Genomic DNA, 16,768 nt, shown 5'->3' on the forward strand with positions numbered 1-16,768 from the left:
AGACATGAATACTGAATAAGATCTAAATACAATTTAATTTTAATATTGTTTATAGCAGTAGCACCTTGGCTCTTGACCAAAAAGACTTGATACTTAAGAACTCTTATTTCATTGATTTAAGATTCAGATCTTATGTAAACCTACAAATTGGGGTTCATAATGAAACTGAATTACAAATAAAATACAGAACAGAGTAAACAAAATGTTAGACTTCTGGTTTGCATAATCACTGTATTTAATCACTTGTATACTGTCTCACAATATATGTTCAGTCTCCCTTTCCCCTATTAAGTGTGAGGACCATATGTTAATCCTTCTTTGAATCTCTGCATCTAACAGAGTGCTTAATACATGGTATAAATAAATGTTTATTGAATCAATGAACATGAAACAAGAAATTTTTTAACAGTTGTTCCAGGGTACATTTTATATTCATGGGCACAGTCAGTATGTATAATTTGGGAGATCTGTTTACTAGCGGTTGTAGAATCGCTCTTGGTGGCCTCATATTATTTTCAGAATCTAGTCCAACAAAGTAGTTTAAAATTGACATAGTCAAAGTTCTAACTTATGTAAATTTAAATATATATTGCTTAATCATTATTTTCAACAGTGATTTAAAATAATACGATATTTGTTATCATTAACTATGACTCAAATTATGAATTATAACTATTTTACTTATTGCCTATAATATTCTTTTTTTAGGTTTGGAATCATACTTGAAAAGATTAAAACAGTAATTAATGATGATGCAAGGTATATGAAAGGTTGCCTGAACATGAGGACTCAAAAGTGCTATGCAGTGAGGTCTAATATAAATGAATTTCTGGACATAGCTAGAAGAACATATACAGAGATTGTAGATGACATAGCAGGTAATTTAATTGAGCATATTTTTTTTGTTTTTTAGAAAGAAAACAAACTTTTAGACATGCTGTGCTTTTTTGTTGGTGATAACCTGCTATGAATACTTTTAATTTATTTTTTTGTTATCAAACAGGTAAGATTAACACATATTACCACTTAAGGAATATTTAAAAAAATAAAGATTACAAAGTGTTATAATATGTCTGTTTTTTTCTCCAATGTTAAATATAGAAGTACCTTTATAGAACATAGAAACTGCATAAAAAATGCAGGCTATCGGTATTAAAGGGTTTCAGTGGAGGAAGAGATATCATTTTTATCTAGAAGAGAATGCATTTGAGCCAGTATAGTAATTTAACAAATACAGGGGTGAGCAAAAGTCGATTTACAGTTGTGAATACATAAAACAGAAACATTCTTGTACAGAAACATGTGCATAAGAGGGGCACATCAATTGTCTAACACTGGCCAGGGCTGGAATATTTTGTTTTGTAAAATACGTTTTATAGAGGGTATTTCTTATTGTGAAGTAATTATTGCAATAATTTATGTGTTCTCTTTTTTTAAAAAAAATAGAATGAATCAAAAACTAATATTCCTAAAGGACTTGTATGCGTGCATATAAGCATAATCAATGGACACAGACCCCAAGGGTGTGAGGGCATGAACGGGAGTGGGGTGGGGGGACAATGGGGGGGGGTAAGAACATATATAATAGCTTAATCAATGAAAAAGAGCTTGGAAGGTGGCTGCTGATGGGAAGGCAGGCTGCAAGAAAGTGTGTGAGTGAAAGAATGGAAAGAGAGAGTGTGGACGTGTGGGGAGTGTCTATTAGGGACAGCTATATTCCAAGGGACTGTTGGGGACTGCCTGATGGGGCTCCCCTGACCGGGCAGCCCCTACTGCTGCTGAAATCTCTCCCGGAGCAGCCGCCTCTGCCGCAGAGACTGCACCATCTTGAAGGCGAGAGTGGCTGTGATCAGAAGCCTAGCCTTATCTTCAACCGGGAAGAACTCGGATACCTCCCAAGACCCTATAACCACGATATCCAGGGACCAGCTACGAACCCACGAACACCAGGTCTCAAGCAGCGTGAATACGAGGATGCAGACGAGCCCTGCACCTTCTCACTGAAAGGTCAAATATCACCTAGAGAAAGGTGAGGTCTGCAATCCAGGCTGGAGGGAGAAAAGCACGAAGCGGTATCTAGGGTTCAAAGGAAGTCTGCGCCCCACAAAATCTGCGGCCGTTGGGGTCAGCATAGCCCATGAATGTGGAAGGGGGTCCACAGGACTCCTGGCAGAAGAGAACTCTAGAAATCAACCCATAACTGGGCTGGGCACAGAAAGACAGCCTGAAATTCTACCAGTATACTTACTGGCTGTGCAGTACCAAGGAAAAAGGATGTGCTCAGAGACATGCGTAATGCTGGGGGAAACCATCCCGAGTCCACTGTCTCTGGCTTTTTTTCCTCTTTAAATCCTTGCTTTTGATTCCTAAACCCAGTACATAGGATCTCCCAATTAAAAACACTCTCAGAGACTGCAGGGGAAAGTTGTTTTTGTGGAACCTGGGGATCAGAGAGGGGAGAAATGATCAGAAAACCAGTTCTGGGGCAGTCCATTTCCCCAACCCAGTATTAAGTGCAGCAGGGAAAACAAAAACTAAATACTGGATAGAGAGGACTTCTGGCCCTGGATGTCAATACAGAAACACTGCCACCCAGGGGTTGAATCTCAGATTGACTCTTGTGTAAATACAACTAAAGGCAGGCTGAGAAACAAAGAAATACTGCCTGCTTGAAAACAGGATTGTGGCTTACGACACAGATGAGCAGTGGTATGCAGGGAACTCAATAATGTCCTGACTACCTTACAGGAAACATGCATGCCAAACAGAACAGTAGAGGAAGTGAATGACCTTACTAGACATTTTTATTTTTTATATTTTACTTAAGAAATTAATTTTTTTCTTTTTTTCTCACTTGATTTTACCTTTTTAATGATTATATTTTTATTTTTAAATAGTATTATTACTACTATTATCTTACCTTTTATTAAGTTTAATTTTATTTTTTCTTTATTTTCTTTACTTTATTTTGGGATTAGTGTCCTACATTCTATTTTCATTTAGCATCATTTTACTCTATCTCAACTTTACCTTTATGCCAACACTCTTACTCACTTTTCCCCTGTTGTTGTCTGTTTCTCTTACCTTATTCCTGCTTTAGATTTTCCCTATTCTTTCTTTTTACCCCCTGTCAAAAATTCATTCTAATTATATATCTAATTTCCACTCCCCTGCTCCAAGTTCATATACACTTCTCTCTTCTCTTTCTTCACTATCCAATTCTTTTTCTCTCTTCCCTTATTTTTTCTTGTTTTCTGTGTTTTTTTTTTTGTTTTATTTTGCTGTGTTTTGCCCTTCTTTCTCTCTGTCCTATTGTTGTTGTTTGTTTTGATAGTTGATTAGTTTACTTTTTTTGTTTGTTTGTGTGATTGTTTCTCTTTTTTTTTTTGCTTCTGTTTTCCTCTTCTCGCTTGTTATTAGTTATTGTTTGTAGTATGCATTCATCTCTGGGTATTTGTTGTTCGCATTTTTTTTGTTAGTTGTTTATTGGAGTTGTCTCCCCATATAGTATTTTTCCCCCTTCTTTTTTTATTCTCTTTCTTTTCTCTCTTGCTTTTTTCCATTTCTCAATATCATTTTTGCACTCTTTTTTTTATCCCCTAATTCTCTTTTCTCTGGTGGTCACCTTTCTTTGGGGTTATTAGTATCGTGAATACATTTGTCTTCAGTGCCTTGTGTGTTGTGCCTGGCTGTGTTGTATTTTGTGCCTTTAAGTCAATGCAGAAGAGAGAGAGCTACATAACCAGACACCCAGAGAGGAGAGATCATGGGGAGACAAAAACAAAACAAAACACTCCACATAAGAAAGAAAAGGAGGCATCACCAGAAAAGGAAGTAAAGGAAATGGAGGCAAGCAATATATCAGAGAAAGAATTCAGAGAAATGGTCAAAAGGTCACTGAAAAGGTTGGAAGACAAATTCAACAATATATGTAAGAACCAAGAGGAAATGAAGAAGAACTAAGAAGAAATGAAAAATGACATTGCTACAATAAAGAACTCAATAGACAGCATCAGCAGTAGACTAGAAGAAGCGGAGGACCACATCAGTGAGCTAGAAGGCAAGGTAGGAAAAAATACCCAAGCAGAGCAGCATTTAGAAAAAAAACTTAAAAAACAGGAGGAGAGCCTAAGGGAACTTTGAGCCAACAAGCACCGAAACAACATTTGCATAATAGGGATGCCAGAAGGAGAGGAAACTGAGCAAAGAATAGAAAACCTGTTTGAAGAAATAATGACAGAAAACTTCCCTGATATCGAGAAGAAAAAACTGACACCAGTCCAAGAAGCTCACAGAGTCACAAACAAAATGAACCCCAAAAGACCAATGCCAAGGCACATTATAATTAAATTGGCAAACACCAACGATAAAGTAAGAATCTAAAAAGCGGCCAGAGAGAGACAGAAAGTTACCTACAAAGGATTCCCCATCAGACTAGTGACTGATTTCTCAACAGAAACACATCAAGCCAGAAGGCAATGGAATGAAATATACAAAGTCATGCAAAGGAATGGTCTGAATTCAAGAATATTGTACCCAGCAAGGCTATCAATCAAAATTGAGGGTGAAATCAGGAGCTTCACAGACTAAAAAGGACTAAGGGAGTTTATTACCACCAAACCATCAATGCAAGAAATGCTAAAGGGTCTGCTATAAAAAGAACAAATAGGAAGGGAAGAAGGAACACAGGCATAAAGAATAAAAATGGCGACAAACAAGTACCTATCAATAATAACTTTAAATGTAAATGGATTAAATGCCCCCCAAAAAAGACATAGGGTAGCTGAGTGGATAAGAAATCATGTCTCATATATCTGCTGTCTACAGGAAACCCACCTCAGAAAAAAGGACTCACACAGACTGATAGTGAAGGGATGGAAAAGGTTTTTCAGGTGAATGGAAATGAAAAAATAGCTGGGGTAGCAATACTTATATCTGACAAATTAGACCTCAAAGTGAAGACCATAACAAGAGATAAGGCAGGCCACTTTATAATACTAAAGGGAGCAATTCAACAAGAAGACATAACTCTGGTAAACATATATGCACCCAATACAGGAGCACCCAAATACATAAACTTCTGGAGGATATCAAGGGAGAGATTGACAGCAATACAGTCATAGTAGGGGAAGTTAATACCCCACTAACACCACTGGACAAATCCTCTAAACAAAAAATCAGCAGAGAAACATCAATTCTAAATGACTCACTAGATCAGATGGAATTAATTGACATCTTCAGAGCATTTTACCCCAAAGCCACAGAATATGCATTCTTCTCAAGTGCACATGGGTCATTTTCAAAGATAGACTATATATTGGGACACAGGCAAATTCAAGAAGATAGAAATCATATCAAGCATCTTCCCAGATCACAATGGCATAAAACTAGAAATCAACTATAATAAAAACAATAAAAAATCAAACACCTGGAGGTTAAATAGCATGCTATTAAACAATGTTTAGTTTACCAAAGAAATGAAAGAAGAAATAAAAAGCATCATGGCAACAAATGACAATGAAAATGCAACAATCCAAAATCTATGGGACACAGTGAAAGCAGTCTTGAGAGGGAAGTTCATAGCTGTACAGGCCTACCTCAAAAAACAAGAAACAATGGCAATACATTATCTAACCGTATAACTCAAAGAGTTATAAAGAGAGCAACAAGAAAAGCCCAGCGTAAGCAGAAAGAAGGAAATAATAAAGATCAGATAAACGACATAGAGACCAAAAAAACAATATAACAGATCAACAAAACCGAGAGTTGGTTCTTTGAAATGATAAACAAGATTGATGAACCTCTAGCCAGGCTCACCAAGAAGCAAAGAGAGAGGACCCAAATAAACAAAATCAGAAATGAAAGAGGTGAACTAACAACTGATCCCATAGAAATACAAATGATTATGAAAAAATACTATGAACAACTCTATTCCAACAAAATGGACAACCTAGATGAAGTGGACATATTCTTAGAAAAATACAAGCTCCCAAAACTCAACCAAGAAGAATAAAAAAACCTGAATAGGCCCATAACTACCGAATAATGGAAACATTGATCAAAAATCTTCCAGCAAACAAAAGCCCTGGACTGGACGGCTTTACAGGGGAGTTCTACCGAGCATTCAAAGAAGAATTAAAACCTGTCCTCCTCAGACTATTCCAAAAAATTCAAGAGGAAGGCAGAATTCTAATCTTTTTCTATGTAGCCAGCATTACCCTAATCCCAAAACCAGATAAAGGCACCACAAAAAAAGAGAACTACAGGCCAATATCCTTGATGAACAGAGATGCTAAAATCCTCAACAAAATTCTAGCAAATCAGATTCAGCAATACATTAGAAAGATCATACACTATGACCAAGTGCGATTTATTCCAGGGATGAAAGGATGGTACAATATCCACAAATCAATAAATGTGATGCATCACATAAACAAACAGAGATACAAAAATCACATAATCATATCAATGGATGCAGAAAAAACATTTGACAAAATCCAACACCCTTTCTTGATAAAAACTCTCAGCAAAGTGGGAATAGAGGGATCATACCTCAACATAATAAAAGCCTTATATGACAAGCCTACAGCCAACATCATACTCAATGGGCAAAAACTAGAACCATTTCCCCTAAGAACAGGAACAAGAGAGGGATGCCCACTCTCACCATTCCTGTTTGACATTGTTCTGGAAATGCTATCCATAGCGATCAGACAAGAAGAAGAACTAAAAGGCATCCAAATTGGAAAAGAAGTAAAACTGTCCTTATTCACAGGTGACATTATCCTATACATAGAAAACCCCAAAGACTCCATGGAAAAACTACTGGACCTAATAAATGAATTTGGCAATGTAGCAGGATATAAAATTAACACCCAGACATCTATGGCCTTTTTATATGCCAATAATGAACTCACAGAAAGAGAAATGAAAAAAATAATCCCATTTACCATTGCACCAAAAAAATTAAGATACCTAGGAATAAATTTAACTAAGGATGTAAAAGACCTGTACTTGGTCAACTACAGGACATTGAAAAAAGAGATAGAGGAAAACATAAACAAATGGAAGAACGTACCATGTTCATGATTGTTAGAATCAACATCATTAAAATGTCCATACTACCTAAAGCAATCTATAGATTCAATGAAATACCTATTAAAAAACAATGGCATCTTTCAAAGATCTAGAACAAACTCTCCCAAAATTCATCTGGAATAAAAAAGACCTTCAATAGCCACAGCCATCCTGAGAAAGAAGAACAAAGTTGGAGGGATCGTAATATCACAAACCAAGCTATATTACCAAGCCAAAACTGCCCGGTACTGGCACAAGAACAGACATATAGACCAATGGAACAGAATAGAGAACCCAGAAATTGACCCAAGCCATTATACTCAATTAATATTCAACAAAGGAGGCAAGAGCATACAATGGAGTCAAAACAGCCTCTTTAATAAATGGAGCTGGGAAATTTTGGCAGATACATGCAAAAAAAATGAAACTAGATCACCAACTTACACCATACACAAAAAACAAACTCAAAATGGCTAAAGGACTTGAATGTAAGATGGGAAACCATAAAAATCCTACAAGACTCCATAGGCAGCAAAATTGCAGACATATGTTGTAGCAATATCTGTACAGACAAAGATCCTAGTGCAAGAGAGACTAAGGAGAAAATAAACAAATGGGACCACATCAAAATAAAAAGCTTCTGCACAGCAAAAGAAACCATCAGCAAAACAACAAGAAAGCCCACTGCATGTGAGAACATATTTGCCAATGTTATCTCCGATAAGGGTTTAATTTTCAACATTTACAGAGAACTCATACAGCTTAACAAAGAGAAGATAAACAATCCAATCAAAAAATAGGCAAAGGACCTAAATAGACACTGTTCGAAAGAGGACATCCAGAAAGCCAAGAGACATGAAATGATGCTCAAAGTCACTAATAATCCGATAGATGCAAATTAAAACAATGAGGTACCATCTCACACCTGTCAGAATGGCTATCATCAACAAATCAACAAATGACAACTGCTGGAGAGGATGTGGAAAAAAAGGAATGCTTCTTCACTGCTGGTGGGAATGCAGACTGGTGCAGCCATTGTGGAGAACAGTATGGAGCTTCCTCAAAAAACTAAAAATGGAACTCCCATTTGACCCAGTGATCCCACTTCTAGGAATATATCCCAAGAAGCCAGAAACACCAATCAGAAAGGATATATGCACCCATATGTTCATAGCAGCACAATTTAAATAGCTAAGATTTAGAAACAGCCTAAATGCCCATCAGCAGATGAGTGGATTAGAAAACTGTGGTACATCTACACAATGGAATACTACACTGCTATGAAAAAGAAGGAGTTCTTACCATTTGTAGCAGCATGGATGGAACTGGAGAGCATTATGCTAAGTAAAATAAGCCAGTCAGTGAAAGAAAATTATCACATGATCTCATTCATTTATGGATAATAAAGAACATTATAACCTGATGAACAAAAATATAGTTACAAAGTCAGAGAAGCATCGAACAGACTGTCAAATTACAGTGGGAAGGCTGGGAGGATTGGGGGGGAGGTAAGAGATCAACTGAAGGACTTGCATGCATGCATATAAGCATAACCAATGGACGCAAGACACTGGTAGGGTGGGGTGAGGGCAAGTGCCGGGGGGTAGGGGAGGCTGGGAGAAGGTCAATGGGGAAAAAATGGAGACATATGTACTACTATCTGTAATACTTTAAATAATAAAATAAATAAATAAACCCCTAATATTCCTAATACAGAGAACATAAAATAGTCTTAATTTTATTTTATTTAATTTTTACAATTTTTTTACTTTCAAAATATCAATCAAAATGACTAGCTTTGCTCTACAATTTAAAAAAAAGAATACTTTAACCAGATATTTTAGACATTAAAAGTCTTTAGAGTTTAAAAGTATAACAAGACCTTCCTATTTATATGTAAAATAAAAAGTGGATGTGATATTTTTAAACAGAAAAAATAATTTCTCATTAAAATTTGTTTTGTTTTTATTTTTTTCTCGTCATTAGGAATGATATCGCAGCTAGCAGAAAAATATAGTCTTCCTTTAAGGACAAGTTTTAGCTCTGCTAGAGGATTTTTTATTCAGATGACTATAGATTGTGCAGCCCTACCCAATGATCAACTTCCTTCAGAGTTTATTAAGGTACACTCTAGAGCTTGGTTAGGAGATTATTGTTTCTGATTTTTCAGGATTACGTTTACATATTTTCAGGCACTCCTTGAGTTTTACATGCCAAATTTACTAATGTTCTGTATATTGCCTCTCCTATTCCTACCTACCCATCTAACAGCTATAGTAATGCAAGAGTGATTTATGAGCATTTTTTAAAAGAGAAATACCAAGCAGTGCTTCCCACAGTTCTGGGAGCTTGGTAAAAAAGGAAAATGAAGAAAGATAGTCCAAAAGATATTTTTGATCAAAGAAATTTAGAAAATACTGTACCATCTCATTTTAGGTAGTTCTGTAGTGCACATTTGCCTATTAAAGTTTTAAAAGGACCAAAGTAGAGAAATATACTTAATTTGTTTTAATCTAATATTGCCAAACTTTTGGACCAGGGAAATATTTTTTCCTATATACATATTAACTCCTCCATAATATACCACTTTGGGAACATCTAAACTACTCTAGTCTTATTTTTTCTGCTCCAAGGGAGTCCCTTTTGACAAAAACAAACCATTTAAATCTCAGGGCTTTAAAATATATACTGTATTACCAAGTAATGTGGATGGATGAAGTGAAGAGTGGATTGAGACTTGGTAATGGGATTAGAGATTGAGTGACTGTTCAGTTATGGGGCAAGGCCTAAAACAGGCATCAGAATCAGAGTGAGGACTACTAATATGTGTCCTGCATATTACTTGATAATAAGACTTTTAAATAAACATTTCTATACAGTTGTTTTAAGGCTTATAAAAAAAAGTCATGTCAATGGACTAAGTTAAAAAATTCTGTTTTAACCTTAGATGTGATCTTTCCTCATTCAAAAACATTATTTGGTACTTTCTCTGAGAAACTGTAACTGAAAAATTAAAATGACTAACCTAAACATCTGTATTTTTATTGTTTAAGATCTGTATGCTTTATTTCATAGGAGTGTACATCTATCTTGACTTTTGTTCTTTAATTTCCTGACAGATCTCTAAAGTGAAAAATTCTTATAGCTTTACATCAGCAGATTTAATTAAAATGAATGAAAGATGCCAAGAGTCTTTGAGAGAAATCTATCATATGACTTATATGTAAGAGCATTTGAAATTTTTGAGTATTGAATTAAATTGCTTTCATTTGAGTCACTATAGTAAATTTCATTAATTTATTTTTTATCTGATTGCAAAATAAATGTTAAAGAAAGAACATTTTCTGGACAAACAAATTTTGTTACTGTGATCGGGATTAGTGAGTCTCACAGAAGCCTTAGGCCAAATCTGATTGCCAAATAACCTTATTACTACTGATACTTCCACCATTATATAGAATTTGGCACATCCTGGTCTTATTTGGGGTTTTATTCAGTTTACTCTTTTCCTATGTTATATAACTTCCACTTTGCATGCTTTACTACTTATACAGCAACATCACAGAAGTGTCAGTCTCTTGCTTTTCATGAAACAGTAGCAGTTTAGCTAGAAATAAGAAATAGGATGTTTAGAATTGGTGAGCTGAGATGATAAAGAGAAATATTGGGCTTTCCAAACAATTTCAGGGCAGAGACCACAGAGATTACATGATGCAGTACATTCTGGGAATATATTTTTCCTTGTAAGGAAAAAACTTTTATATTATGTCACAATTATGTTAACTCTACCACATAAAAGCTTAAATAATTATGCTGTTAAGGTGTATGTGTGTGTGTGAGAGAGAATATATGGGTGAGAGAAAATACATGACAGGTTTTGTGGAGAATTTAACATATACAAAAATCAAAATTATTAGCAGATAGGATATGTTGAAATATAGTGAACACTTAACCTATATAAAATATTTTTATTAATAAAAGTTTATTTCATTAAGATTTAATAAAAAGCAGTCATTTCAAAAATGAAATGGTGCTCACACATCAGAAGATGGTTTCTTTGCTACTAACTAGCTATGACCTTGAGCATGAGCTTCAATTTCCTCATGTCTGTAATGAGAAAGTAGACTTATCTTTAGTGTATAACTCAAATGTGAATGTTATTTTACCTGAGGCAATGAATTTAATATTGTTTTACAATTTCATAGTATGCCCCTCTTTAAAAAGAATGACTTATCTTACCAAATGTGTACTTTCAGGATAGTGTGCAAACTGCTTAGTGAAATTTATGAACATATTCATTGTTTATATAAATTGTCTGACACTGTGTCAATGCTGGATATGCTACTGTCATTTGCTCATGCCTGCACTCTTTCTGACTATGGTAAGTTATTTGCTTTGGAATAAGTATGTTGCATACTGAAATTTCTGTTCTACTCAAGCAATTTTATATAACAACTAGAGGCCCAATGCGCGAAATTTGTTCAAGAGTAGGCCTTCCTTCCCCCGGCTGCCGGGACCAGCTTCTCTCTAGCATCCGGGACGCAGGGTTTCCTCGCAGCTCTGGCTTCGTCCAGAAGGTCATCCGGTCTAATTAGCATATTATGCTTTTATTATAGATTATGAACATTTTGCATTTTTACCTGAAATATAGTCTCTTGCTGATGGTCCTAGACTCGCTCAAAACAGAGCAAATGAAATTGCCCTTAAAATTTCTTTTAAAAGTAAGAAATTTTTACTGAGAAATTGAAAAATCAGAAAGAAAAAAGTGCAAGAAATTTTAAAGGTTCCCTAAATAAGAAAGACTTCAGAGCTGTTTCCTTGGAGAAAATGATAATGACCCAAATTTATAAAGTTCCAATTTGAAGACTCATTAAAAGCAGAGTGACTAATACTAATAGACATGAGAGAAATGACTCTCCAAAGTGAGCATTTTCTAAACTAGCTCCTTAGATGTGAGCTTCCCAGGATCAGGAATTATATCATTTATTTTTGTATAGGCCTTGAATATAAATGTTAAGTAATTTTCTAATGTTAAATGAATACTTGAAATTTCTTATTTAATTCACCAGCAATAACCATACTCCAGTATACAAGTTTTCAGAACTAGTATATGTGATAATTAAGGTTGAATAATTATGAACTTAACAACATTAATAACAAATTTTTTTCCTATATTTAGCAGTAACATTTCCAAAATGTTATGCTTATTTATTTCTATGATGAGAAATAAATATCTTATAAATATTTTTTCATATTTCCATGTTTTTTATGGAAATATTAACTTTTTTTAATAGTTATTTTATAGGCCCAAATTTTTTAATCTTTTGTATTTCCTTTTGGGTCAAGATTTGCTGTATTTCCTTAAGGATCAGCTAATCTTTATAGTAGTTTTCTTAACTGTTAAGATACTTGATGTTGCTTCCTTTTAATTTGAAAGGGACCATCTTGAATAATGAATTTTTGGTGTAAAAAATATTTTGAAATAATTAAAAATATTTTTTCTAACTGACTTCACTCTCATAATGAATACCTTCAAGTTTATCCCTGTGTTTCATCTAGAGCAGCGGTTCTCAACCTGTGGGTCACAACCCCTTTGGGGGCCGAACGACCCTTTCACAGGGGTTGCCTAAGACCATCGGAAAACACATATATAATTACATATTGTTTTTGTGATTAATCACTATGCTTTAATTATGTTCAATTTGTAACAATGAAAATACATCCTGCATATCAGATATTTACATGACGATTCATAACAGTAGCAAAATTACAGTTATGAAGTAGCAACGAAAATAATTTTATGGTTGGGGGTCACCACAACATGAGGAACTGTATTAAAGGGTCGCGGCATTAGGAAGGTTGAAAACCACTGATCTAGAGGAATGTAACATTTTATATCTCTCTGACCTTCTTCCTTCTTTCTTTACCACAAAAAGTTTCTATAAATTAACATATTTTATGTATGTTTTTTTAGCCTTTAAGATTTCATTTCATATACAATTTTTATAAGGGTTTGGACATAAAATTATTTTTATGTTTGGTTTTACTCTATATTTATACCTCATTTGAAAAGCTAAGTATGCCAGATTTGAAATAATGCTTAAGGTGGGGTGCTGGGGTCCAATCCCAGCGGGTCCAGGGGTCCCCAAAGGTGTGGACGGAGTCGGCGAAGAAGGAATGACACGAAGACAGCCTTCAGTTGATCAGCAGCCTAGTCAGGACCTATAGCCAGGATTTCCAGCCAAAGTTCTGGTCGGAGTTCTGGTTAGGAACTGATGAGTATCTGATGTTTATTGTCTTGTTACATCCGTATTTATACCAGCCGATTTTAATCCTGTCAATTTCTATTACAAAGGTTAGGGCGTTTCTTATCTCCATTCCAGGGAGTAAAGATTATGTAGCTTAACTACCCACCTGGAACTTAATTAGGGGGTTGTATCCCCTCCCTAACCTCAGGGAAAGATCCCCACCTGGGGAAACAACCTTTCTCGGAGAGGTGACCTTGGTTAAAACACATGGAGCTAAAGGGAGCAAACATATTAAGAACAGTATGCTATATATGCCAGGTCCATTGAAACATATGCTGTGCAGATGTTTCTTTCCTGCAGCGACTGTGTCAAGCAGCAAGGATGGACTGGCTTCCGGCAGTGGGGATTAAGTAATGTACAATTTTGTAGTACCAGTAATTGATTGTTATTTTAAAACTACTATCTGACTAGTTGATTCTTCTTAATATATACAAATCTGAAAATGTCATGAACTCTTTTGGAGCCTAGGATGACAGGAAACTAAATCCTAGAGCTCCCTGGAAGTAAGTAAAAGTGATGGTGTTTAGAGTGTGTCAGTTATAATTTAGATGGATACATATATTATTTGGGATAAAATAATACCTTACTGTTACTGTTCAGAATATATCCTAGTAAAATCTGTAAGGTGTCATAGTATGTGCTTATCGCATAATTTTAAAATATAAATATAGACTATTCTTTCAAAAACTATTCTATTTTTTTTCTTTAGTTCGACCAGAGTTTACTGATCCTTTAGCAACCAAACAAGGATGGCATCCCATTCTTGAAAGAATATCTGTGGAAAAACCCTGTTGCCAACCAATACCCTATATTACAGAAGGGAGTAATTTTTTGATAATTCCTGGGCCCAAATATGAGTGGGAAATCCACATATTTAAACAGATTGCACTTTGTCAGATTATGGCCCAGATTGGTAAGTTATGTCTTACTTTATAGTTACCATTTCTGCTTCCCATTTTCAATATTTTGTGCCTGATATTTTAGATCCAGGTGCCTAGTTGACCCAAGAACAGTTTGGAATAGACTTTCTTACCTAAAAGATTATATAGTATTGTCCATTATGTAGACCATAACTTTTAGGATTTGGTATTTATTAAGTTTCATCCAGTTTTGGATTGGATTATACTAAAAATTTTGTGGAATATAACAGAAATAAAGACTTCCTTATAATAACTATTCATGTTGAATCAATTATTAATAAAATGAATAACCTAATTATTAAAAACAAACTTTGTTGTGAGAAAATGTAAAATAAGTAGGATAAGCTACTGCCTTTAATAACCCATATAAGATTTTTCCAAAGTTATAACATTGGTCAGATAAGTATTTCCTTTATTTAATTTAAGGGGTACCAATTGCTTGTCCACAACAATTGGTATATTACACACACGTGTACACACATGCATATAAATGGCTGTCACTGGCCCAACATTGTCACATATTTCTTGGTATAGAGACACAGCTTTCCTCTAGTCTCTGAAAACTGGGTTTCCTTGAGATTATATGAATCAGAGATAGATGATCCGTTCTCAACCAGGGGTGATTTGGTTTCCCTTCCTTCTGTTATTTGGCAATATCTGGAGACATTTTTGGTTTCACAACTGAGGGGACTGTAGAGTCCAGGGATGCTGCTAAACATCCTACAATGCATAGATCAGCTTCCCTCCTCACGTCCCCTCCACAAACACAGAAAGATTTATCCAGCCCAAGGTGTTAGTAAGTGCTGTGGTTGAGAAAACCTGGTCTAAAGTAATAATTAAAAGGGCAATACAGCAATAATAATATTGATGATGCAGTGCAAATTTACCCTTACTGAGAAAGAAAATTGGAGATGAATGAATGAGGTAATGGTAAATATTTTATTGAGTTTATGGTTTTAGTGGAATTAAAATAACATCTTAACCAACTTCCCTTTCCTTATAAGAATACAGATTCATATGTAACATCACCCTACTTGTGTTTGAATAGTTATGAGAAGCTCCGTCCTTTAAAAAACAGACTATCCAATTATTGGACAACATTAATTGTTAGAGCATTAATTATATTGAATTAAAATTTGACTTACTATAGCTTCTACTCATTGGTCCTAATTCTTATCTTCTATGCATCACAGAATAGTCTTTCCTAATAATAACTAATCAAATATTTGAAGAAAATTATTGTACTTCTCTTGTCACTGTCTATCTTAAACCTCTGAAATACCTAAAATGTATGTATGTGAGTGTATGTGTGTGTGTATTTGTGTGTATGATCCAATAATAAAGAAACAGTAGGACTTGGAATGCATGGAAGTGAAGAACATAGGCTTTGGAACTATACTTAGCTTATCAAGTTACTAGTTATGTGATCTTAGACAAATTACTTAACCTCCTTAATTTTCCTGTCTGTAAATGAAAATTATAATACTACTTCTGAGAATAGTTGTAAAGATTGATGATGGGTATACAGTGATATGGATTCAAGGAAAGAGAAAGAAGGAGACTTTTCAGGCAGAGGTAAAGAACATGTTATTAAGCATAGAAGCAAAAAATAAAAATAAAAATTAGCATGGTATTCCCAGGGAACTGTAAGGAGTCCAAAGCCTTTGTAGTTCCTTTGCTTTGTAGCAGGGAATAGAACTGGGAAGATATATAGGAAGGAGTCAGATTATGAGGGCCTTTGGAACTTAACTGAGGAGATTGAACTTTATCCAGAAATCTGTAGGGAGCTGTTGAAATTTAAGCAAGAGAATGGCATGATTGGATTTAACTTTTAGATGGATGACTCTGGTTGATGTATGATTAGATGAAAGCCAGACCAGAAGCAAAATATCAGATAGGAGGTTTCTGTAATAATTTAGATGAAAAATATTGGGAGCCTTTTTGGTGGTGATAAGAGAGAGGAGAAAATATAAACATACATCAAATATGCTGTATTCTGTATTTGGTACTTTCATTTATTTTCCCATTTAATCCTTTTGATAATCCTATGAATTATGTTTAAGAAATCTGCTTTCTGAGGTACAATCATTATAATTACTATTGTTATTATTAACTAAAGGCCCTGTGCATGAAATTCGTGCACAGCGGGGGGGGGGGAGGTGGTCTCTCAGCCTGACCTGCACTCTCTCCAATCGGGGACCTCTGGCTCCTAACTGCTCACCTGCCTGCCTGCCTGCCCTAACCACTCTGCCTGCCTGCCTGATCCCCCTAACTGCCCTCCCCTGCCGGCCTGATCACCCCTATTAACTTTTTTTTTTAAAAATCTTATCCCTTCACACACAATTGTATTTGACTTCCTTATTGGCTTCTCCCTCTCACACAATTTTTCTCTCTCCTTTATGTAACACTTTTTCCTACTAACTCATCATTTAGAAACTTTTCTTTCTTCCTTATTTCCTACTT

At 35.1% G+C, this 16,768-nt stretch overlaps 1 protein-coding gene across 1 annotated transcript in view; it reads left to right on the top strand.

Moving 5' to 3' along the window:
- The window catches only part of MSH4 (mutS homolog 4), a 70,209-nt gene that overhangs the window by 32,561 nt on the left and 20,880 nt on the right, over window positions 1–16,768 (top strand). The window contains exons 11-15 of the mRNA XM_023751810.1: window positions 709–878; window positions 9,064–9,200; window positions 10,197–10,300; window positions 11,334–11,458; window positions 14,095–14,298. Coding sequence (XP_023607578.1) covers window positions 709–878; window positions 9,064–9,200; window positions 10,197–10,300; window positions 11,334–11,458; window positions 14,095–14,298 — 740 coding nt within the window. The remainder of the gene's footprint in view (window positions 1–708; window positions 879–9,063; window positions 9,201–10,196; window positions 10,301–11,333; window positions 11,459–14,094; window positions 14,299–16,768) is intronic.

Source organism: Myotis lucifugus, unplaced genomic scaffold, assembly GCF_000147115.1.
Source record: "Myotis lucifugus unplaced genomic scaffold, Myoluc2.0 scaffold_25, whole genome shotgun sequence".
Taxonomy (NCBI): Eukaryota; Metazoa; Chordata; class Mammalia; order Chiroptera; family Vespertilionidae; genus Myotis; species Myotis lucifugus.